The sequence below is a fragment of the Leuciscus leuciscus genome (genome assembly GCF_965113295.1).
Source record: "Leuciscus leuciscus genome assembly, contig: HAP1_SCAFFOLD_386, whole genome shotgun sequence".
Lineage (NCBI taxonomy): Eukaryota > Metazoa > Chordata > Actinopteri > Cypriniformes > Leuciscidae > Leuciscus > Leuciscus leuciscus.
In genome coordinates this window covers 43,289-68,806 of record NW_028118353.1, presented here as the reverse complement: position 1 = coordinate 68,806, position 25,518 = coordinate 43,289, and the positions used below count along the sequence as shown (strand labels likewise).

General features: G+C 38.5%; 2 protein-coding genes across 2 annotated transcripts; both read right to left on the bottom strand.

Annotated features, from left to right (window-relative positions):
- Positions 1-5: 5 nt before the first annotated feature.
- LOC309491616 (myosin-6-like) lies at positions 6-10,664 on the bottom strand (the record flags this gene model as incomplete). The annotated part of the gene is made up of 35 exons (XM_082190680.1): positions 10,311-10,664; positions 9,876-10,019; positions 9,636-9,792; positions 9,400-9,427; positions 9,206-9,311; positions 9,013-9,105; positions 8,507-8,570; positions 8,309-8,407; positions 8,114-8,217; positions 7,894-8,032; positions 7,667-7,785; positions 7,441-7,590; positions 7,166-7,336; positions 6,749-7,058; positions 6,566-6,642; positions 6,182-6,387; positions 5,972-6,095; positions 5,713-5,849; positions 5,360-5,615; positions 5,023-5,265; positions 4,584-4,760; positions 4,329-4,474; positions 4,155-4,245; positions 3,675-4,064; positions 3,466-3,592; positions 3,264-3,382; positions 2,975-3,171; positions 2,553-2,736; positions 2,303-2,468; positions 1,946-2,070; positions 1,477-1,785; positions 1,161-1,364; positions 405-701; positions 216-320; positions 6-98 (listed from the first exon to the last, which is right to left on the bottom strand). Coding segments are annotated over exons 1-35 (5,694 nt in total), but the record flags the coding sequence as incomplete, so codon positions are not given.
- Positions 10,665-13,878: 3,214 nt separating this feature from the next.
- LOC309491609 (myosin-7-like) lies at positions 13,879-25,123 on the bottom strand. The gene is made up of 39 exons (XM_082190672.1): positions 25,044-25,123; positions 24,878-24,937; positions 24,563-24,770; positions 23,934-24,077; positions 23,681-23,837; positions 23,543-23,570; positions 23,146-23,251; positions 22,948-23,040; positions 22,794-22,857; positions 22,473-22,571; positions 22,264-22,367; positions 22,021-22,159; positions 21,797-21,915; positions 21,565-21,714; positions 21,284-21,454; positions 20,877-21,186; positions 20,612-20,682; positions 20,328-20,533; positions 20,116-20,239; positions 19,901-20,037; positions 19,534-19,789; positions 19,201-19,443; positions 18,939-19,115; positions 18,680-18,825; positions 18,499-18,589; positions 18,021-18,410; positions 17,720-17,846; positions 17,515-17,633; positions 17,216-17,412; positions 16,732-16,915; positions 16,224-16,389; positions 15,983-16,107; positions 15,598-15,906; positions 15,322-15,525; positions 14,943-15,239; positions 14,739-14,843; positions 14,544-14,639; positions 14,310-14,444; positions 13,879-14,012 (listed from the first exon to the last, which is right to left on the bottom strand). The coding sequence occupies exons 3-39, from the start codon at positions 24,761-24,763 to the stop codon at positions 13,992-13,994; spliced, it is 5,811 nt and encodes a 1,936-aa protein (XP_082046798.1). The 5' UTR covers positions 24,764-24,770; positions 24,878-24,937; positions 25,044-25,123; the 3' UTR covers positions 13,879-13,991.
- Between the last annotated feature and the right edge of the window lie 395 nt (positions 25,124-25,518).

Sequence of the window (25,518 nt, the reverse complement as noted above, 5' to 3'; positions counted from 1 at the left end):
ACAGCTTCCTCTGCAGCCCTCTTGTAAGCTTTGACCTTTAGCTGAAGCTTGTCAACTAGATCTTGCAGACGAGCCATATTCTTGCGGTCCTCCTCAGTCTTTTAAGACAAATAATAACAAAAAGATATTATTTTATGTTTGAAAGTGTTGTCGTAACATTTTCTATTGGTGTATTCAGTAATAAAATTAGATGTTTTTTGTTGTTGTTGTAGTACCTGGTAGGTCAGTTCTTTAATACGTCTCTCATATTTGCGAATTCCTTTCACTGCCTCGCTGCTCTTCTTCTGTTCTGATTCTACTTCATTCTCCAGCTCCCTCACCTGTTGGCATAGTATGAATGTTTTTACAGCATACCACTTTCAACAGTCAGAAAACATTGTTGGGATTTAAGGTAGGTCACTCACCCGAGCTTCTAGTTTCTGGATTTGTTTCTTGCCTCCTTTCATAGCAATTTGTTCTGCTTCATCCAGGCGGTGCTGCAGATCTTTAATGGTCTGCTCCATGTTCTTCTTCATACGCTCCAGGTGAGAACTTGTATCCTGCTCCTTCTTCAGTTCCTCAGCCATCATGGCAGCATCAGTGATGGCCTTCTTGGCTTTTTCTTCAGCATTCCTGCATTCTTGCACTGCCTCTTCCACCTCACTCTGAAGCTGGGATGTGTCAGCCTCCAGCTTCTTCTTCTGATTCAATAGGCTTGTATTCTGGACAAATTAGGTATTTGCATTAAATTAGAAACTGAATAAGAATGGATCTGTTCAAAATGAAGATTAAGTCAGGTTGAGTATCACTTGAATTTTAGCGATTCAGATTCCAATATCAGTTCTGCTTATTATGGGGAAAATAAATTAAAACATTTAGAACATTTAGATATCAATCCTATTTATTCTGTGACTTTTTGTTCTTTTGTAACATTCTGTTGCAGCTCAATACCATGAACAAAAGATAGTCTGGATGTGCCCAGCACAGAAAACAACGCGCAAATGCCGAATTGAGTTCTTTCACATCTTCTTGCTCTCTAATGTTTTAAAACCACATTACAATGCGCACACAGGAATCAATAAGCGGATCGATCAATTTTAATTTTATAACAAGTATCCGATTCCAGAATTGGAATTGATTTTCCATTCCCAACCTTAAGAATAAGCATCCATTCGCTTTACCTGGGAGTGCAGTAGCTGCACTCTTTCACTGGTATCCAGGAGTTCTTGCTCAGCAAGCTTACGGCCTCTCTCATTTTGCTCAAGAGCGGCTCTCAGCTCCTCCAGTTCAGCTTGCAGAAGGTTGTTGCGTCTCTCTAAAATCGCAATGTTCTCCTTGAGATCATCATTTGTTCTCAGAGAGTCATCCAGCTGAAGCTGAGCATCCTGAAAGATGAGTGCAAACTAATTAAGACAAACCCTTCAACAGCTCTACCCTTTCAAAAGCTTTCATTCTTTGCCTAACTGATTCACAGTATTGATTCTGAGTGCATCTTACTTTCAGATGTGCTTGGACACTCTTGAGTTGTTTTTGAGCCTCTGCTGCTTGTCGGTTTGCCTGACTAAGCTGGATCTCCATCTCATTCAGATCTCCTTCCATCTTCTTTTTTATTCTGAGGGCCTCATTCCTGCTTCGTGTTTCTGACTCCAAGGAGCTTTGCAGAGTGTCAATGGTCCTCTGCAAATTCCGTTTGCTCTGCTCCATCTCTTCATCCTTCTCAGCTAGTTTGCGCTCAATATCAGCCTTAATTTGGCCAAATTCTAGCTGAGCTCGCAGAATCTTACCCTCCTCGTGCTCCAATGAGGCCTTTTAAACATAACATTTTGTGATCTATAACTTGGTTTGCAATACTTTAAAAATACGATTAATTTTAAACAATAGTAATAATACAATTTAATCAGCTGTTGTTTTTATATTTTTTATTTTTCTTCAAAGTCAAGAAATCGAGCTTCATCTGAAAACTTACCTCTGCCTCTTCCAGAGCAGACTGAATCTCACTTTTTTCTTGCTCCAGCTGTTTTCTCATTTTCTCCAGCTCATGAATACTCTTTCCTCCTTCACCAAGTTGCTCAGTGAGATCAGAAATTTCCTCTAGATAAAAAAAAAAAATATATATATATATATATATATATATATTACATATTGCCATTATGTTCCCCAGTGATATAAATATAAATGTCTCTACAATACTAAAAACTCTTCTTCCACCACCCCACTCCAAATACACCATAAAGTCCTATTGTATTACTTGTATTGCCTTTCCAGTATCTCCATTTATATATTAAGATTCTTTGCCAATAAAAAGTTATTTTGGTTTATTTACCTTGGAGATTTTTATTTTCTCTCTTCATGGTCTCCAGGTGATCCAAAGATTCTTCATAGGAGTTCTTCAGCTTAAAAAGTTCAGTACTCAGACATCTGGCTTCCTTCTGAGAGCTCTCTAGCTCAGCCTGTGACTCTTCATACTTCTGCTTCCACTCAGCCAGGACCTAAAAGCATCATTTCTCATTTAAGTAGGATTACAGGTATTCAGAAAGCATTTTTGAGCTTAATCCCAAATCAAGTTTGGTTACCTTATCAAAGTTTCTTTGCTTCTTGTCCAATGCAGCTGCAGCTGCATTAGACCTCTCCAGGTCCACCATAAGATCTTCAATCTCATTCTGGAGTCTGTGTTTGGTCTTTTCAAGAGAAGAACATTTCGCATTTACTGCTTCAACAGCTTCTTCAGCCTCCTGCAAACGTTGAGCCAGTTTCTTCCTGTTTTAGGAAACGGAACAATATTGAGGAATATTGTGTGAGTGCACACTCTAGTGGATAGACATTTCAATATATTTTACCTTCTGTTTGGTGAAGCTTGGCCAACTAACAGAAAAACTTTTTGTTCGTCTTACATTTTAAAAGAAACATAACACAAACAAAAAGCTTATCTGTCAGTAGAGAAGTTACATGGAAAAGTCAGAATTTCTATGAAATCCGAAATAGAAACATGTCTTACTTGGCTTCTTCCAGCTCCTCAGTCCTCTGAATGGCATCAGTTTCATACTTGGTTCTCCACTGAGCCACCTCAGAATTAGCTTTAGACATGCTTCGCTGTAGCTCTGCTTTGGCTTCCTGCTCCTCCTCATACTGCTCTCTGAGCAGATCTGTGTCATGACGGGAGGACTGTACAGCATGGGCGAGGGCATTCTTTGCCTGGAGGACACATTGTTATTTAGCAGATCAACAAAATTAATGCAATTCATTTTTGAAATATTAATCAGGCAATGTTCATACTCAGTTCACACCTTAGTTTCCTCCTCAAATTGCCTTTTAAGATCTTCAATTTGCTGAGTGTAAGACATCTTGCTTCTGGTTAGCTGGGTGACAAGAGAGTCTTTCTCCTCCAGCTGTCTTGAAAGTTCACCTACATGTGTCATCAAGTATTTTATTATTGTTGGTGTTCTGTCAGTCATAAGAATTAAACAAGACAGTTATTGGCAGCCTTACCATTTTCAGATTGTAGCTTCGATTTTTGCATTGTGAAGTCATTGATACAACGCTGGCCCTCCTCAAATTTTGTTCTGTATTCATTCATTTGATCTTCCAAAGACCTGCAGGTCTTTTCAAGATTTGCCTGTACAACGTACATAATTTGGCTAGAAAATTACTTCCCATCAAAGACGACAAATATAAAAAAATATTTGTATTAATAATACCTTTGTCTTAACAACATGTTCCATGTTTGAGACCACATCATCCAGCTCCAGCCTGAGTTCACTTTTCTCCTTTTCCAGTTTTTGCTTGACTCTCTGCAAATTGTCTATTTGCTCTCCAAGATCAGCCACACTGTCAGCCTGTTTCTTTCTCAGTGTGGCGGCAGTGGCCTCGTGCTGCAGAGTAGCCTCTTCAAGGTCTCTGCGAAGTTTCTGAAACTCTGCCTCTCGTTTCTTATTCATCTCAATCTGAGCAGATGTAGCTCCTCCAGCCTCCTCCAGTCTCTCACTGATCTCTTCCAGCTCTCTGGCTAAATCTGCTCTCTGTTTCTCCACCTTGGCTCTGGCAGCTCTTTCTGCCTCAAGCTCTTCCTCCAGCTCCTCAATACGCGCCTAGAATTGAACATATGTCATGGTTGTCATGGTCTCATTTAAAAAAAAAAATCTGTGGCAATATGCTCTATTTATTTATTTTTTTGATACCTGAAGTTCCTTCAGTTTTTTCTGTAGCTGAATGCAAATAGTTTGTTCATCCTCGATTTTCCCATTGAGCTGACTAATCTCAAAGTCTTTCCTATATTTACAAGAGAGATATTTACAGTCCTTTGTCTTGAACAAACAAATTGGACTATGAAAGAATGGGAGAAATTGCCTTACTTCTTCAGTCGTTCTTCCATTTGTTGCTTGTCATTCTCCAGGTCCATTAAATTTTCCTGGGTTAACTTCAAGTCTCCTTCTAGTTTCCTCTTAGCTCTTTCTAGATCCATACGGATCTTCTTTTCTTGCTCAAGAGATCCTTCCAACTGGTTTAAATAATTAAACATGTTTGATTTATTGAGCATGTCAATATTGGCTGCATAGCATGTGCTTGCATCAAGAATCCTAAAGGTAGATGTAAATTGTAACACTCACATCATCCACCTGCTGCTCCAGCTTTGCTTTTGCCTTAGTGAGGGTGTTGACTTTGTCCTCCTCACTCTGCAGGTCATCCAGTGTCTGCTGATGAGCTTCCTGCAAGGCCTTTTTCTCCTTGGTTAGCTTTGCGATGATGTCGTCCAAAGCTGCCATTTCTTCTGTCAGATTCTTCACCTGTGAAAGACCATGGATCATTAAGTTCTAAGTGTTTATACAGTGTGTGTGTGTGTGTGTGTGTGTGTGTGTGTGTGTGTGTGTGTGTGTGTGTGTGTGTGTGTGTGTGTGTGTGTGTGTGTGTGTGTGTGTGTGTGTGTGTGTTGTGTGTGTGTGTGTGTGTGTGTGTGTGTGTGTGTGTGTGTGTGTGTGTGTGTGTGTGTGTGTGTGTGTGCGTGCGTGCGTGCGTGTGTGTGTGTTTGTGTAGAAAGACATCCCAGACCTTGTTCTCAGTAGCATGCTTTTCTTTCTCCACTTTAGCCAGAGTCAGCTCCAGGTCGTCAATATCTTTCTTCAGCTCAGAGCACTCATCCTCCAGCTTTCTCTTTTTAGCTGTCATCTCTGCGTTCATCTCCTCCTCATCCTCAAGCCGCTCTGTGAGCTCTTTGGCTTTTGCCTCAAGCTGGATCTTGTTTTTGATGAGCTGATCGCATCGCTCCTCTGCATCACATAGATTGTCTTGCTCCTGTTGTTAAAAGGTTAAACAATTACAGTGATTTCTGTGCTGTGGAAAACACATTTACTTGTCACATTTTATAGGCACAAAATTATTAACTGACCGCTTGGACTTGAAGCTGTAGGTCATTCTTCTCTTGGAGAAGAGAAACCATTTTTTCTTCTAGTTCTTTCCTTCGTGCTTCAGATTTAGCATAAGCCTCTTTGAGCTTGGCAAATTCATCTTTCATATTTGCCATCTCTTTTTCTGCTTCTGCTGACTTGAGTAGAGGTTTGATTTTGAAGAAGAGCTTCATCCAGGGCCAATTCTTCACCCCCATGAAGGCACGGACATTCCACTGGATAACCAGTAGGGCATCCCTGTGAGGATATAAAAAATGTTATGTCAGCAAATATCACAAAATAGTGTTTTTAAAACATAGTACAGTGTACAAATTGTAATATATGGAATTCTTGCCTTCTTTCAACTATCTTTTGGAACTCAATCCTTGCCAGGAGTCCTCTGGATCTAGCTTGAATTCCAGAAATAATTAGAGAGAGTCTGTCATCTCTCATTTCTTCCAGCTGACCCAGTAAACCAGCCTTAAAGAACACCTAGGCAGAATTCATTTTAGAAACATGCACTTTACTTACAGAACAACATGACCACTTTCATATTTGCTCCCATATTAAATTATGGATATAAAATTATTCTTCAGTTTAATCTAAGTTTTCACCTTTGTGTGTCCAAATTTATATTGATTGTGATCAATATCCAGTGATCCCAACAGTTTCTCAGCTCCTTTCCTGCTATCTATGAACTGACCTTCAGGTATGGCTGCAGGATTTAGGATTCGGTACCTGCAAATAAGTACAGAATGTCTGTAATAATGGAAAGTGTTGTTTTAAATTTAGAGTTTAAGTATCAAAGAACCAATAATAATTACCTCTGTTTAAAATCCCCATAGAGGATTCTGTTAGGGAAGCCCTTCCTGCAAATCCTAATGCCCTCTAGTACACCGTTACAACGTAGCTGGTGCATGACCAAAGGGTTCTCCATCGCACCGGGAGTCTTTGTCTCATTAGGAATGATGCACCGTACAAAATGAGGATGTGTTGATCTCAGGTTTGTCATTAACTTATTCAAGTTTTCCTGTTGGGATAAATGCACAGAATGTAAAGCTATTCAAAGCTATTCAAAGGATTGCTATTAAAAAAAATTTGACATATGTTCACTGGAGACAAGCTTGATATCATTAGTACACATTATCTATTCTTTTTTTATTTATTTTTTTATTGTGTATGATCATTTGAGTCTGAAACTCAATTACCCTGTGAAGCGCAGACACAGTTTGGAAGGAGGAGCCCTTCTTCTTACTTCCGCCTCCTTTACCTCCCTTACCACCATCTGGTCAAAACAAGGCACAATAATTACTTATAACTGGTAGTACTCAAACCACTCATAAGTGCATTTGAGATTCTAATTGTGCATACATAATTTTTCTCATACATACCAGATTCTGACCCAGCATAATTAGCAAATAGCATTGACAGGAGCTTGAGTGTAGACTTTTGAAAGAGACCAACAACAGTCTCATTCAGTGGGTCTTTGTTCTTCACCAGCCAGTTGTTAATATTATAGTCAACTGTACCAGCATAGTGAACTAGAGAAAAATGAGACTCCGGCTTTCCTTTTATTACTCTTGGCTTCTGGAAGTTATTTGATTTCCCAAGGTGGTTGTCATAAAGCTTTGCTTTAAATGTTGCATCACTGGCTTTGGGAAACATGCATTCCTCTTCAAGAATTGACATGATGCCCATAGGCTGAATAAAGAAGTTGATAGGATTGAGTTACTGACTGTAGAAAATTGCTTTGTTAAATAGTTAAAGCACTATTCATGTATGAAAGCTTTATCGCCAGCACTACTTACTTTCTCAATGAGATCGATGCAGGCCTGTAAGTCCATGCCAAAGTCAATGAACTTCCATTCGATCCCTTCTTTCTTGTACTCCTCTTGTTCCAGCACAAACATGTGGTGGTTGAAAAACTGTTGCAGTTTCTCATTGGTAAAGTTGATACAGAGTTGCTCAAAGGTGTTGAACTGTTGTTTTAAATTAGAATGAATGAAATTTTAAGTTTTTGTAAGTTGCATAGTAATATGCATTTTAAACATGACAACATGAGGATCTTTCCACAAAGACTTACATCAAAGATCTCAAAACCAGCAATGTCCAGCACTCCAATGAAGTACTGGCGAGGTTGTCTGGTGTCCAGAGACTGATTGATTCTTACAACCATCCAAAGGAACATCTTCTCATACACTGCCTTGGCCAGTGCACCAATAGCATAGTACAGCTGAGCACAAAGAAGCATTTAGTTTGCCATTACTTGTCTAAATGGACACCATTTAATTAATGCCACACCAACTCACCTGCTGGACATTTTGCCCTTTGGTGACCCACTCATTTCCTACTTTCACTCTTGGATGGCATAGACCCTTGATTAAGTCAGCAGAGTTTAGGCCCATCAGATATGCAACTTTGTCTGCATCTGTAAAATAAATAAGATTTATCTATTTTCAAGGAAAACACTGCTATGCATAAGAGATAAGAGAGTGTTGCATTTAGTTTTCTGCTTCAGGAATTATACTCTACACACCTTCAGTCCCATCAGCTTCTGCTTGCTCCTCCCTCTGCTTTTGTTTGAACTTCATATTGCCATAGTGCATAATGGCTCCAGTCAGTTTATAGATGCCATTTTTCTCCTCCTGAGTGAAGCCTAGTACATCAAATGCTTCCTAAAGTTTACATAATTATAGATGTCATTTGAGAACTTTACAGTGACAGAAAAACTAAAATATAATACGTTTCATTCTTACATCAGTAGCAAGTAGTTCGTCTCCATCATTAATTGAGGCTACGGTTGTTTCGCCTTGGGAGATGTAAGCGTAGTCATAGGGGTTATTGGTGATGAGCAGCATCTCTATTTCAGGAGAAAGAAAGAACTGTCAGTTTGTGACGATCCGGCACTACTGTAAAAGGCCTTTGATTACAGAATATATACTGCATCTTACCCAGCAGCTCAGGTTTCCGCTGAGAGAGGATTTGATAGAAAATGTGATAGTCCCTTTCAGCCTTAAGCTGAAAAGACACCCTTGACTTCTCCAGAAGATCTGATATATTAACAAAAAAATAAATGTTTAGTCTTTGACATTCAGTGTTTTATGAAACCACACATAGAGTCCAGATATCAAAATGAAATTAATTCTTACATGTCTCAATGTCAGCAGAGGCCAACTTTCCACTGGCACCAAAATGAATTCGGATAAATTTTCCCTATAGAATTTAAATAAAAAACAATGATCATATTAAGAAGTTAAGCACAATGAATGCAATAATAATTGTATAAACTACTGAAAATCAATCAGTTTGGCTTATAAATACCTAATGCCTGTGTTAAGAGGTACTTATTTCAGATTAATTTAACTGCATTAACCTCTTACAACTTCTAACATAACATAACTTCTGATTAAGGCCTTTTTTTATTTATTTTTTGCTGATTTCAATGTTTTGTACCATAATTTGTACCCTAATTAAATACTAAATACACTATCATATTTATGATGGCTCCGGATGCTGCCATCTGTTAACCTTATGTTCTCTTTTTGATTTATCCAGCAGAGGGTGTTCTCACACTATATTTGTGATAGTTGTGACATGTCACTATTACATTAGCTTCACTAAAAGTTTTACATAAATGTTCAATGCTGAAGCTTACAAATCTTGAGGAGTTGTCATTTCTGATGGTCTTTGCATTGCCAAAAGCTTCCAAAGCAGGGTTAGCCTGGATGATTTGGTCCTCCAGGGTTCCCTTTAATGAAAAGGTAAATGCTTTGGCATGGTGTAATTGAGTTAAATGTCTTTTTTTCTAGTTAATGCAGAAACAGATGACACATATGAAAATGACTTACCTTCTTTTCTGACCCATCTTTCTTTGCTGAGCCCCCAGCTGCAATACTTGCAAAATATTGAATAACTCTCTTCGTGTTTACAGTCTTTCCTGCACCAGATTCTCCACTACAGAGAACAACAATCTGATTATTAAAAAGTGGCATGAAGTACTGAATTAACTAAGGAATTATATTAAAAGAAAAATAATACTTACGTGATCAAAATTGACTGGTTTTCCCTGTCTGAAACGGAGAAGAATTCTTCAGTTACGGCTTCTATATTATCAATCTTTAAGAAGATAAGGCTCATCCAGAGATTTGTGCAAAATACAAAAAAGGTTCCTCACACTTTGCATGTTTGTTTATGAAACATTTTGCCCAATTTGATAATGCTTTCAGCTAGAATACGAGTACTCTCAGATCTTCAGAGCAGAACAGATTTTGTCCATACCTGTTAGCATGTACTGGTAGGCATTATCAGAGATGGAAAAGATGTGGGGAGGAGCTTCACTCCTCTTCTTCCCTCTATAGGCTATAACCACCTCCTGATTGTACACTGGCAGCCACTTGTAAGGGTTGACAGTGACACAGAACAGCCCTGAATAGGTCTGTGGGAAAGGACAAATAAAGTTCAGTAATTGAAGCTAATTAGGTTGTATTCTCGAGTGATATTGAACTGGTCTGGTCTTACATAGATCATCCATGCTGCATAGCGCTCTTTGAGGTTAAACAGCACGGCAGGCTCATGGAGAAAGGTGAACATTGCCATGTCTTCAATTTTATCAAACTTTGGTGGGTTCTGGGGATGAATGTCATCTTCCTTTACAGTGACAGTCTGTTAGAAGCAGAAAAAATTTAAGCATTAGAGTAATACTCTTGTGTAAAGTGGCATCAAATTTGCTGTTTTGTCCAGATTGTATTATAGCACTGTTCCAAAGGCAAATCATATTGAAGCTAACATTTAAATAATGAAGACCTCACTAATGCTCAGTGGTTTCTAATTAACAATTATCATAATGTATCAGCGACCACATTGAAGATGTACCATTGAAATAGCTCTGTCATTGAAACTGTCCCGCCTTTGAAAAAGCATCTTCTCAAAATACTCCTTATTAGTTGAGCCTACCTTGTTTTTCTCAGTCTGTACAGTGACTTTGTCACCTTCACGGCTGATAATTGAAGCTTTCACATACTCTTCATCTGGATCAGGCACAAAACACTCCTTTTTCATATCAAAGGGACGAGTTTGTGCTTCCAGACGCTCTCGATCTGACTTCCGCAGGTAAGAAGCCGCTGCTCCAAACTGTGCCATATGAGCGTCCCCCATGATTGCCTTGTCTGGAGATGGCATTGTTAAGTCCATGTTAATGTGAAGTTTTAAGAATTGGCAATATCAGACATGCTATGATCAACATTCCCATACAGATTTCTAAATACTACACGATCATATAAAACCAGCTTTGACATATGAATAAAAAAAATCTCATAGAAAATAAGCATGACTCTTACCTGATGTGCACAAGGTGCAGAAGAACCTGTTAATGTAAATATAATTTTATTGTTACTCCTTAAGACTCAGATGTGAATAAACACTTTTTAGTCTTTGTCACGTCACTAAACAATCCAATACTTAAAAGATGTAATCAGAAGAACGCAACATAATGAGAAGTAAAATGGATGTATCGTGAATTAAGTTGTAGTAGAAATTTGAATTCTCTAATATTAAATGTAACTTCACTATGCAGTTTTGGCTCAAATCTTACCCTCAGATAAAACGTCTGACTTGTCTGGACACCAACCATGAGAACTCTTTATAAAGGAACTCACCCTCCCAAATTTGGGGAAGGCATCCTACAAGGCAGGAATGCTATTGCGCCTGATCACTAGGGTTCAACAAGGGTACTTATGGGTATTAGGGAGAAGCAAGAACCTGCTAGTTGAGTTAAGTCTTATCTTTGTTAAGACTGGTTAGTGCTCCATATTAGGCTCTCGCTGATAGCTGAGTGCTAATTTAGTCTAGCGAGTTAAGTGGTTTTCACTTAAATTAAATGTGAAAGACAGTGTACAGTGTACATTGAAGAATATGCATCTGATATGAATATTACTCCAAAACTTAAGGCAAAGGAGCAAGATATTTATGGGAAATTCTATTTTCGTGTTCTTGTGGTAAGCCATCACTACATTCACGGCACTTTAGCGCCCCATGAGGGTTTAACAGGCAAAAAAGGGATTTGAATTCTGTCTTAACAAACTTTAGATGGAATTCTATATTTGTCATCCAGCATTGTTTAGAATACTCAAGAGAAGGTATCAGATTTTTGTAAAGAGATTTGTTTGAACTGCATGCCATATGGGCTCTCAATTACCCAGAGAGCTTATGGGGGGTTAATATGCGACATTGTGTTTTTTGTCATCATAGCCCAGACTTGGCAGGGACGCAAACAACAATATCAGATGCCCTCTGAGTCTGCATCTATATTAAGCATCTTAGTCTGTGGGATTTACCAGGCGGCAAGTGTCGAACAGCACTCATATGAGTGGTCATACCTCAGATTCAGTAAAATTAGATAATGATAATACAATAAAAATGTAAAGAAGAGAGAACTGGAGTTTTCTCCTGGGTGGGGAACAATGTTGGTTATTGCCGTACCATCCTTCATTATCATCTACCAGCCAGCAAGTGTCTCCCCCCACAAGACATGTTGTTGACAACCCATTGTTTCTTTGAGGACAAAGATAACCCTGTGAAATTCCTGCTGAGTGGATTCTCACTGATTGAGGAGTGAAACCACATCATACTGTGAGCCGGACCTTACTTTATGTCTCTGCCTGGGATCAACTATAGTCTGTCAACTGGCCATTATAGGTGATTTTCCTCATAAATAAAACCAAGTGACAGGTATACACAGAGACCCATGAATATTTTATGGTATACTGAAATTCTTGTACTTGTATAGAGTCCTGTACTCATATTAAATCTTTTTTTGAGGGTTCACATGTTGGTGTCAGTTTCCTTGGAATGTGTTGCAACTGTGAGTGATGAAAGGGACACTAATCCATTGGCCTCATGGGTGTACAACACAATTTTGGAAAATAATTCCTGGTTTGTTGTGTTTCTATAGATGTTTGTCCATTTTAAGATTGTTGTTTGAATAAGATTTTTTAGGATTCAATACATACAACTGGCAGACATAACTGAAAGGTGAGTACCTTTGACAATTACCACACGGGAAGGGTCAACAGATAAACAAGGAGTTAAGTGCCCATGACAAGTGATAATACTGTTCTATTCTGACACCCAGCCAAATCTTTTAAACGATGACTGGCGTCAAAGTGCAAAAGGATGTGAGAAATGCCAAGCCATTGCTAAAATCTCAGTAAAGATAACGATGACCTTTTTAGTCAGATGAGCGCTTAACATAATGAACATCACTCCTACACACAGGTAACATGCATTTTGTTCCCACTGCTCATAAAATTAGATCACTGCCATTTATAAATGTGTATGCCTACCTATTAGCTGGCTGCTTAATTACACTTGTTATGAATTTTACGTGTTTTAATGCGTAATGTTACATAATTGGCCATGTTATCAAGATTTACAAATACATATGCAATTTGTGCATTTAAAATGTTGCGCATTTTACATTTACACATCCCTAAAGATTTATGAGTGCAAGTGTGCCTAATACAACCGTGATAGAGCCAAAGATTTGTTTTGCTGCTCTCTCACCTCTCTCGGTGGTGTGTGTCTCACCTACTCATTAATACCTGTGAGAAACCTGCTCTGAGGTGAGTTAGACAGCATTTAAAGGACCCACTGGACAAAATAAATGACTAATTATTTAAAAATGACTGAGGATTTGTTAATGAACTGTGACTAATAGAACTGTAAAGAAGTATAATTTTCATAATATATTTGTAGCATTATAGATGTTGTGTTCTTGATGTACAGCATAATCTCCCTTGGAAGTTCCTACGGGATTTTTCCTGTGTACATTTTTGTAATATCTGTTCATGAAATGCATCTAAGTAAAAAGATGATCTGCCACATTGAAGTATCAGTGCTGTTGTCTGAGATAATTGACATGTTAAGTACTTCAGAGTAGCTCATTGAGCATGAGCCTTTATCCCTTTTATCCAATCTATTTCAAGAACCAAAGGCTTTGTTATATCCTTTTCCATTTTAGACATCAGCACTTCCATTACTGATGCTTAAAACCTGATTCCTGAAGTTCTGCTCAGTACACTGAGTCAATGACGCTCATTGGTTACCTTAAATTCATTTAAAATCATTGTTCAGGCAGTTTGAAAAGCACATTTAAACTCAGTTGTGATTTATTATTTATACTCCCAAGTTAGTTTCACTTGCCACAGGACATGTTCAGCACTAGAGAGTTCTGTATGTTTGAGGCAAAGCTAAAAAACTACAAAAGAGAAGCTGTTATATACACTGAGGGATTACTGTGTATCTTTGATAAACATTCTCAGGGGATACAAATGTTTATTTGCTTTATTGTAAAATGTCAAATTGATAATAATGATAAATAGATGTAGATGTTACTTAATTTATATTTAAGTAAACTAAATGCTCTTCTGAGAATTAAATTTTAGAGTAATTGTACAATGTGATATAACTTGGGCCAAATAAAAACAGCACAATAGTAGTCTCCATAAACATATAAGACAACAAATTAGATGCAGAGTGACTTTATTTCATGTAAGTGAGGAAATAGTGAACAGTGTACAATAGTGTACTGAGAGAAAAGCAAGCAAATAAAGATGATTTCAGAAGATTTCCAGGACTTCACTCTTCATCAAATCCTTTCTGTGAGAGAAGAATGTGATCAGGGAAAAAAGACTTCATTAGTTATTAAGGAAAGATGTTGTAAAATATTAACAGCCAAAAACATTGATGACTTAACCTGTCCTTAAACATTTCTGTCCAATCAGATGCTCTCTGAGATAGTCACTCCCAATTATAAATACCTGGCTAGCAAGTAGCAAATCTGACTGCCTGACTGACATGTTGGCTATTAAAAGAGTGGGATCCAAACTGAAGTTATGCAATTTCATGAGCTCTTTAACATTTCAATGAATGATTATTTAATTGTGTCCACTGTACCTTTGGCCCCACATCACGACTTTTGGCACGTAGTTTGTTCACTTGAGATTCAGAAATGTCAGCCCTTTCGACTGCTTCATCTAGTTCATGCTGCAGTTTACGGAATTTGCCGAGGTGAGTGTTTGCCTGTTCTTCCTATTACAGGAGGCAAACAAAACACTTAAGACATCAGTATACTTTACACAACACCATCCACGGCGACTAGTTCTGTCTCTGAATTTCAAGAGCACTTACAGCTTCCTCTGCAGCTCTTTTGTAAGCTTTGACTTTTAGTTGCAGCTTGTCAACCAAATCCTGAAGACGGGCTATGTTTTTACGGTCTTCTTCAGTCTAGATTCATAATTAAAGATTAATTCTGTGTAGATGATTTATTTTAATCATTATCAAACTTATTCACTTTCCCATGAAATCTAAATATTTTAATCCCACCTGATATGTAAGCTCTTTGATGCGGCGTTCATATTTACGGATTCCCTTCACAGATTCACTGCTTCTCTTCTGTTCAGCTTCAACTTCACATTCCAGCTCTCTTACCTAGGAGTGATCCAGTAGACTTACATTAGACATTGCTTTATTCATGTCTTCTTAAATGAACAAGAGCCACAAGAATAGCAGATGACTGTAATTACTCACCCTAGCCTCCAGTTTCTGAACTTGTTTCTTGCCTCCTTTCATAGCAATTTGTTCTGCTTCATCCAGACGGTGCTGCAGGTCTTTAATGGTCTGCTCCATGTTCTTCTTCATACGCTCCAGGTGAGAACTTGTGTCCTGCTCCTTCTTCAGTTCCTCAGCCATCATGGCAGCATCAGTGATGGCCTTCTTGGCTTTTTCTTCAGCATTCCTGCATTCTTGCACTGCCTCTTCCACCTCACTTTGAAGCTGGGATGCGTCAGCCTCCAGCTTCTTCCTCTGGTTTATGAGGCTGGTGTTCTGCATGAGAAAGTGTCCGATACAGTGATCGTTCGAAATGGGACCTTTCGACAAAAATACAAAAAGACTCTTCATGGTTTACCTGAGAATGCAAAAGCTGTACTCTCTCAGTGACATCGAGCAGCTCTTGCTCAGAAAGTTTGCGTCCACGCTCTGTTTGTTCCAGAACAGCCCTAAGCTCCTCCAGTTCGGCCTGAAGCAAGGTATTGCGTCTCTCTACAAGTGCACTGTTCTCCTTCAGATCATCATTGGCTCGAAGAGAGTCATCAAGCTGAAGCTGGGAGTCCTACAAGATTAAGGTTATAAGGTTACTTTTGTAGATAAAGATAGTGAATTATGAAATGGTAACACTTTTTACCTTCAGATGGGCCTGGACAGACTTGAGTTGTTTTTGAGCCTCAGCTGCCTGTCTGTTAGCCTGGCTCAGCTGGATCTCCATTTCATTTAAATCTCCTTCCATCTTCTTCTTTATCCTGAGAGCCTCATTCCTGCTACGAGTTTCAGACTCCAAAGCACTTTGTAAGGTGTCTATGGTCCTCTGTTGGTTTCTCTTTGACTGCTCCATTTCCTCATCTTTCTCCGTCAGCTTGCGCTCAATGTCAGCTTTTATTTGGTTAAATTCTAGCTGGGCCCTCAGAATTTTACCCTCCTCATGCTCCAGAGAACCCTGTAAAAACAGAATAAGCTTACTCATGTCATCATTGCACTTCTTTCAATTTGTTTTTTTGTGGCCAAGCTCCTACCTCAGCCTCTTCCAGAGCAGCTTGTATCTCTGCTTTTTCTTGTTCCAGCTGCTTACGGACCTTCTCCAACTCATGGATTGTCTTCCCGCTCTCGCCAAGCTGTTCGGACAGATCAGAGATCTCCTCTAAAGGAAAAATTACAGTATCATTTGGATTATCCATAGAGACTTAAATACAAAAACAAATACATGTAATTTTATGCAAACATGTACAAAGTAGCAGAATTTCGTATGGCAAGAACCTTGCAGGATCTTGTTCTCTCTCTTCAAGGTCTCCAGGTGATCCAAAGATTCCTCATAGGAGTTCTTCAGCTTGAACAGTTCTGTGCTCAAAGATCTGGCCTCCTTCTGAGAGCTCTCCAGTTCACACTGAGACTCCTCATACTTCTGTTTCCATTCAGATAAGACCTGAAAGGAAAAAAAATTATTAAATCGATTTTTGATAATGAATGTTGATCTAATTAAAATATAATAAAATTAATTGAATACATTTTTTATACTAATAAATTGGAAAGGAGACGTGGGCAAAGGGTGGATTTACAAGAGAAAATTTGCAATCTAAAATGTTTTATTTGCTTAACATTTTTTGGCCATGCAAGTTCCATACTAAAGAATGAGTATAGGTGTGTCCAAACTTTTGACTGAGTTTTGAGTTTCTGAAATCTCTTTTTCTCTTTCTCTATATATAAAGGTGAATTCGTACAATTATAAATGTTGTCTAAATGTTTTAGTCTCTCGTTTAAATACTACCTTATCAAAGTTTCTTTGTTTCTTGTCTAAAACTGCAGCAGCAGTGTTGGATCTCTCCACATCCACCATCAAATCTTCGATTTCATTCTGGAGTCTGTGTTTAGTCTTTTCAAGGGAAGAGCATTTAGCATTAACTGCCTCCACTGCCTCCTCGGCCTCCTGCAAACGCTGTGCCAGTTTCTTCCTGCATGGAATTAAAAGTAATTAAAAAGTAATTAGTAATTAAAAGAACAGTCTTCCCTGCTGAAACATCCAGCATCGCTGGTTACCAGCATAAGGTAGTTTTTTCATGCTGGATTTTTCAGCAGGGTTTTGAAAAGTGGAACTCAAAAAAACCTGGCAGAACAGAGAAAATGGGATGTCAAATCTAAATGTTTTAGAGATCAATACAAGAAACACAAGCAGTCATTGCTGGGTCCTTTTGAATGTTTCCCAATATCATGTACATTTATGTACTTAGAGTTATAAAGGTTTCATATCTTACTTGGCTTCTTCCAGCTCTTCAGTCCTCTGAATGGCATCAGTTTCATACTTGGTTCTCCACTGAGCCACCTCAGAATTAGCTTTAGACATGCTTCGCTGTAGCTCTGCTTTGGCTTCCTGCTCCTCCTCATACTGCTCTCTGAGCATATCTGTGTCATGACGGGAGGACTGTACAGCATGGGCGAGAGCATTCTTCGCCTAGAAAAAGATTTGTTTGATCACTTTGTTATAGAAGGTTATAAATTAGTTGAAGTACAAGCGGTAGTGGAAATATAGGGGAAGTGGACAAGTGTATGTTACCTTCATTTCTTCATCTAACTGCCTTTTCAGGTCCTCCATTTGTTGACTAAAGGAGTTCTTACCCCTTGTCAGCTGAGAGATTAATGATTCCTTTTCTTCTAACTGTCTAGCAAATTCATCTGTTTTGAAAGAAACAGGCAAATAAACTGTTGTTGTCTTATAAAGTTATCACCATTTTATAGTCAAGACAAAACTGCTGATTTACCATTTTCTGCCTGAAGCTTTGCCTTCTGAGTTGTAAAGTCATTTAGGGCCCTTTGAGTGTCTTCATACCTGTTACGGAATTCATTCAGTTGATCTTCCAGAGTTCGGTTCATTTTCTCCATATTAGTCTATTTTGAGTAAATATTGTATTAGTATAGACATTCTCCAGAAGTAAAAACAAAACAAACAAACAAACAAACAGATATTTAAAGATCTTTATTCTAAGGTCAAATTTTGAATATTTATGAATAAAAAGAATCTTGCCATCTTCCCAAAAAAAAGAAAAGAATGAGCCAATTCACCTTGGACTTGACAATATGCTCCATGCTGGAGGCCACATCATCCAGCTCCAGCCTGAGTTCACTTTTCTCCTTTTCCAGTTTTTGCTTGACTCTCTGCAAATTGTCGATCTGCTCTCCAAGTTCAGCCACACTGTCAGCCTGTTTCTTTCTCAGTGTGGCGGCAGTGGCCTCGTGCTGCAGAGTAGCCTCTTCAAGGTCTCTGCGAAGTTTCTGAAACTCTGCCTCTCGTTTCTTATTCATCTCAATCTGAGCAGATGTAGCTCCTCCAGCCTCCTCCAGTCTCTCACTGATCTCTTCCAGCTCTCTGGCTAAATCTGCTCTCTGTTTCTCCACCTTGGCTCTGGCAGCTCTTTCTGCCTCAAGTTCTTCCTCCAGCTCCTCAACTCGAGCCTATAAAGAGAAGTAGAGTTTTTTTCCTTCAAAATGCACATTACAATGATCAAGAGAACTGATCATTAAGTATGGTATTATAAAGTACCTGCAGCTCCTTGAGTTTCTTTTGTAGTTGGATAATTATATTTTGTTCATCATCAATTTTACTGTTGAGCTGACTGATTTCAAAGTCTTTTCTGAAAATGAAATTATTGACTTTATTTTATTATGATGTTCAAACATTAAAAACAACAATAATACACTAATAATAAAGTAGTTTGTCTTACTTCTTCAGTCTTTCTTCCATTTGCTGCTTGTCATTCTCCAGGTCCATTAAACTTTCCTGGGTTAACTTCAAATCTCCTTCAAGTTTCCTCTTAGCTCTTTCTAGATCCATTCGGATTTTCTTTTCTTGCTCTAGAGATCCTTCAAGCTAACAGATTTAACAAATGAAATTCTTAATGTACTGCAACAAACATTCTTATTTCTTCACAAAACAACAAAAAAGTATCTATACATCACGTACAAGGAGCTTGGCTTACTTACATCATCCACCTGCTGCTCCAGCTTTGCTTTTGCCTTAGTGAGGGTGTTGACTTTGTCCTCCTCACTCTGCAGGTCATCCAGTGTCTGCTGATGAGCTTCCATCAGGGCTTTTTTCTCTTTTGTCAGCTTGGCAATAATATCATCTAAAGCTGCCATTTCTTCTGTCAGGTTCTTCACCTGTGTGTATAAAGCTAATATTAATTAAACACTTTATTAGAGATGGACATTTCCTTTTCACAGTTAATTACAGTTTGTATGAAACCTTGTTCTCAGTAGCATGCTTTTCTTTCTCCACTTTAGCCAGAGTCAGCTCCAGGTCGTCAATATCTTTCTTCAGCTCAGAGCACTCATCCTCCAGCTTTCTCTTCTTAGCTGTCAGCTCTGCGTTCATCTCCTCCTCATCCTCAAGCCGCTCTGTGAGCTCTTTGGTTTTAGCCTCCATCTGAATCTTGTTTTTGATCAGACCTTCACACCTCTCTTCAGCATCACAGAGATTATCTTGTTCCTGTTTGCATTGAAAATATTACAAAGATTCATGCATAAAAATACATACTGTTTATTCCAGTCTTTCATTTATGACATTTGACAAACTTACCGCCTGAACTTGAAGTTGAAGGTCATTCTTTTCTTGAAGAAGAGTCACCATTTTTTCCTCAAGTTCTTTTTTACGAGCCTCAGACTTTGCATAAGCTTCCTTGAGCTTCAAGAACTCCTCTTTCATATTGGCCATTTCCTTCTCTGCTTCAGCAGATCTCAGCAAAGGTTTAATTTTAAAGAAGAGTTTCATCCAGGGCCAATTCTTGACACACATGAATGCACGTACATTCCACTGAATCACAAGCAGGGCATCCCTTTTTTTTGGCAGAGAATGCATAAAAAATACATTCAAACTCCATTTAAAATTCAACAGCATATATAAACACACATCGCTAGTTTAATATAATCTGTGAGATAAGCATTACCTGCGTTCTACCATCTTTTGGTACTCAGCCCTTGAGAGAAGACCACGAGACTTTGCTTGAATCCCAGAGATTATTTTTGATAGACGCTCATCTCTCATCTCCTCCAGTTGGCCAAGAAGACCAGCCTTAAAAAATACCTGATGTAATAGCAGACATTAAGTTATCACAACCTTTTACAGCATTTCACATATTCCTAGTAGTGATACATGACTTACCTTAGTGTGCCCAAACCTGTACTGCTGGTGGTCGATATCCAGAGAACCCAACAGTTTCTCTGCTCCTTTCTTGCTGTCTATGAACTGTCCCTCAGGGATAGATGCAGGGTTTAAGATGCGATATCTGAAAAAACAACAAAAACAACAACAAAAAACAATCAGGTGTTGCAGTTAATTCTAGTAATATTGTTCCTTCCCTGAACTCATGGTACCTCTGTTTAAAGTCCCCATAGAGGATTCTGTTGGGGAAGCCCTTCCTGCAGATCCTAATGCCTTCTAGTACACCGTTACAGCGTAGCTGGTGCATGACCAAAGGGTTCTCCATCGCACCAGGTGTCTTTGTCTCATTGGGGATGATGCACCGTACAAAGTGAGGATGTGTTGATCTCAGGTTTGTCATTAGCTTGTTAAGATTCTCCTGTAAGAAATCACTTGTTAGCAAATTTTGACTAGGATGAAACAAATAGTTTTTTGGTATTGACAGGCATTGGCATACCCTGTGAAGTGCAGACACTGTCTGGAATGATGACCCTTTCTTCTTCTTTTCTTTTTTACCACTTGCACTGTCTGCTCGACAAAATATAATTCAAAAGTTATTCATAAATGTTTAATGATGGAGCTAAAATACCATGCAACTTGATACAGTGTGGACACTATTGATTTATAGCTTGATTTTCACATGTCGTATGACCTCACATTACTTAAAGTAGACGGTTCATCAAATTTATAATGTAAATTTTTTTAAAACATTACAAGCTCACCTGAATCTGCACTTGCATAGTTAGCAAACAATATAGCCAACAACTTCAGGGCGGATTTCTGGTACAACCCAACCACGGTTTCATTCAGGGGGTCCTTATTCTTTACCAGCCAGTTGTTGATGTTGTAATCCACTGTACCAGCGTAGTGAACCAGGGCAAAGTGAGACTCTGGCTTGCCCTTCATAAGCCTGGGTTTCTGGAAGTTATTTGATTTCCCAAGGTGGTTGTCATAAAGCTTTGCTTTAAAGGTTGTATCACTGGCTTTGGGAAACATGCATTCCTCTTCAAGGATCGACATGATGCCCATAGGCTGAAGGAATCAGGAATATGGAGAAATGCTAATGTCAAAGAAACACATATATTCTTGCTGTAATTAAAACGTGTTGTAGCAATTATTGGTGACTCACTTTCTCAATGAGATCGATGCAGGCCTGTAAGTCCATGCCGAAGTCAATGAACTCCCATTCAATCCCTTCTTTCTTGTACTCCTCTTGTTCCAGCACAAACATGTGGTGGTTGAAGAACTGTTGCAGTTTCTCATTGGTAAAGTTGATGCAGAGTTGCTCAAAGGTGTTGAACTGTACATGAATTTGTAATAGCATATAGTTGCAGTAACAGTTTTATATGAAAAAATATAGAAATTTGAAATGCTGAGGTGTAACTTGTGTGTTAAGCATTCAGTACTCACATCAAAGATCTCAAAGCCAGCAATATCCAACACTCCAATGAAGTATTGGCGAGGCTGCTTTGTCTCCAGAGACTGGTTGATTCTCACCACCATCCAGAGGAACATTTTCTCATACACTGATTTTGATAAGGCACCAATAGAAGAGTTCACCTGAAATAACCAGCGCATAAAAGTTTTGTTTGTTTTACTTTTCGTTCTCTCATTGTTGTCAGCTTGGATTAAGACTACTTACTTGCTGGACACTTTGTCCCTTGGTGACCCACTCATTTCCAACTTTGACCCTTGGGTGGCATAGACCCTTAATGAGGTCAGCAGAATTTAGACCCATTAGATATGCTGCTTTGTCAGCATCTGGAAATCAAGATTCATTACATAAAGCATGACTGAAATAAATAAATTCACAGAGGTGATTACATTTGAATTTGCTGCATTTTGATATCAGCTTCAATTCCTTACCTTCAGTTCCATCTGATTCTGCTTGCTCCTCTCGCTGCTTTTGCTTGAACTTCATGTTGCCGAAGTGCATAATGGCTCCAGTCAGCTTGTACACAGAGTTCTTTTCTTCTTGTGTGAAGCCCAATACATCAAAGGCACTCTGTAAAAGTAGAATGCTTTGGTATGTTAGTGCCTTAAGACATGAATGTTATGTGGCCAAAGATCATTATGGTTTTTATCCAGCTTTAATGGCAAGAAACGTACATCGGTAGCCATTAACTCCTCAGCATCATCAATAGAAGCAACTGTGGTCTCTCCCTGAGAGATGAATGCGTAGTCATATGGGTTTGCTGTCACTAGCATCATCTCTGTTTATACAGTTTAAATAGAAGAGAGAGAGCACAAGATTATATTCAAGTCTATCTAGGTTTTGTATTATTTATTGAGTATCTGAAGTTACTTTATTTGCTCACCAAGGAGCTCAGGTTTTTTGTTGGATAAGATTTGATAGAAGATGTGATAGTCTCTCTCAGCCTTTAACTGAAAGACCACACGAGACTTCTCCAGGAGATCTAGACAAATAGGAAGAACATAGTTTTATAATGTACAAGTAGTCCACTATAATTTGTCATTTTCATTTGAACAGGGATCATTTTTACAAAATTGTCATCTGTACACAAAAAAAAAGCAAAGGAATAACTTTTCCATTTTAGTATATCATTATCAAGTTTACACTAGAATGAAATGAAATGTAAAATGAATGAAATGTTTGCAAAAAGAAAGCAATGACATACATGTTTCAATGTCAGCAGATGCCAGTTTCCCCCTTGTATCAAAGTGAATTCGAATAAATTTTCCCTACAGAAAAATGTTGAACAGCCTCCTTACACCATGTTGCATAAAATTGAATATGCTCTGCAATTTTTTATTTAGTACACGTTCACTTACAAATCTTGAGGAGTTGTCATTTCTGATGGTCTTAGCATTACCAAAGGCCTCCAATGCAGGGTTAGCCTGGATAATTTGATCCTCCAGGGTTCCCTAAATAAGGAGATCAAAAACCCAGAAGAAGGTAAAAACATATTTAAAACATTAGGCATCAAAGGCTTTGTAAGCACTATATTTGTCCCTTTCTTAAAATAGCACCTTGTTCTGAGCAGCCAAGTCCTTCTTCCCTCCACTTGCTGCAATGCTGGCAAAGTACTGAATTACTCTTTTAGTATTCACAGTTTTCCCAGCACCGGACTCTCCACTAGGATCATAAATAAACAAAGTTATGTAATAGTTTTAGAGTATTGAATTGTATGGACAAGAGCTGCATGGAGGTTCTACAAGATATCTTTGTGGAAGAAGTCATTTGACTTTCATCAACATGTAGATGTGTAAATGACAGAATTAACATTTTTGGGTGAACTATCCATTTAATGCATTGCCAGAAGATTACTGTAGCTAAGTTAGCAGAAATACAGAAGACTTCTCTGTACTGTAACAAAAGTTAAGTGGTAATATAGTGACTTTACATGTGGTGTGCTTTGTCACTTACGTGATAAGAATGGACTGGTTTTCTCGGTCTGTTCAAGGACAGAATAACAAATATCCATTTTTGTTTTGTTTTATTTGTTGGTGCTGATTTCATTATCTGTACATTTTTTGTTTTGTTGGTTATTTTTTTTAGTATTACCTGACAGCATGTACTGGTAGGCATTATCAGAGATGGAATAGATGTGGGGAGGAGCTTCACTCCTCTTCTTCCCTCTATAGGCTGTAACCACCTCCTGATTGTACACTGGCAGCCACTTGTAAGGGTTGACAGTGACACAGAACAGCCCTGAGTAGGTCTGTAGAACAGAAGTATAAATGTATAAATAAATGTATACTTAAAAAAGTATAAATGTTTGGTTTCAGAGAAGCAGCTGAGACTCCTGTATACTCACATAGATCATCCATGCTGCATAGCGCTCTTTGAGGTTAAACAGCACGGCAGGCTCATGGAGAAAGGTCAGCATTGCCATGTCTTCAATTTTATCAAATTTGGGGGGATTCTGTTGCATAACGTCACTCTCTTTGACAGTGACAGTCTGTACAAATAAAGGATAAAGTTTAGAGCAGGGTTCTCCAACCGAAAAGCCCAAGGGAACTGTAGGAGGACAGTAAGATTGTGCTGGAAACATCAATGCCAAATTAAATTGAATAAAAATTAAAACACAATTTTTTATCAAATTAAAACATTTAAAATTAAAACATGAACCCTTAGAGGGTTCAGCTAACAACAAGGCTTGTCAAAAATGTTACAATGTTCAGCATAAATTATTTGAGTATACTGTTTATCTGTTCAATGCATTGTTCATTATGTAGCCTATGAGACTTTGAGAAATGAAGCCTCCTTAAAAAATGCCACCATATGTTATATGTTTTAGAATGTATGTGTGTGTAAAAGAAGTTCATCCCAGTAATAAGTTTGGATGATACTAAAATATCAAAATCACATGCTGGCTGATCAAATATTCACAAAAGCCTCATAAAAGGTCATAAAAGATGGAAATCATGTTCTTTTTGCACTGACCTTCCCTCCCTGTGTCTCCACAGTGACTTTGCCATCCTCTCGACTCGTGATGGTGGCTTTAACAAACTCCTCCACTGGATCCGGCACAAAGCATTCCTTCTTTAAGTCGAATATTTTTGTTTGCGCCTCTAGACGCTCCCTGTCAGACTTCCGCAGGAAAGAGGCAGCAGGCCCAAAAACTGACATTTCAGCATCACCCATAGTTAACCTTAAATTATAAAAAACGAAGGACTTGTGAACTAGAAAGAAGAACTAATGCATTTTAAGTGATTTTCAATGCAATTGTCCAGTGCTTGCATCATAACATAAATTTACCTATTAGGTTAATGACCGACAGCAGATGCAGATGGAGGCTCCAGATGTTTGTGATTCCTCCTAAAATACAGAGAAAAATGGACACATGAAGTATTGGTAGTGATAAATATAACACAAAAGCAGTACAGCAATAGCACAACACACATAGTCATAGGAAAGAACGTACACACGAAAAACCACACAGGGTCCCGGTCCGGTGGACAGTATACTGAGATTCAGCACAATAGCAGAGATGGGATTTATAACCTCGATTGCACTAACCCTATAAGGCCAAGGACATCTGACCTGTGAGCCCCCCTCCTGACGTAAGCACATCAAACACACTAAAACAAGCCAATCTTTTGGTGTCCTGGCACTTAGAGGTGCTCCATTGTAAGCGTTCAGGCTGATGGCCAGGAATGCTGAATATCTTTTGTGTGAGTCACAGGAATACATATTCTCCATCTCTGATTCTTTGGCCCTTCACCTATCACTCACACATTGATTTTATCTAGGCCCCTCTCTTATCTGTAGTTTTGTTACGGTCCAGGACACTGTGTTTCAAAAGTGTGGGGGTCTGGCCTTTCCTCAGGGCAGCGTCCACTATGCTGATACTGTGGTTAAATCAAGCCAAGTGCTTTAGTCCTTTAGTTTCCATCCAT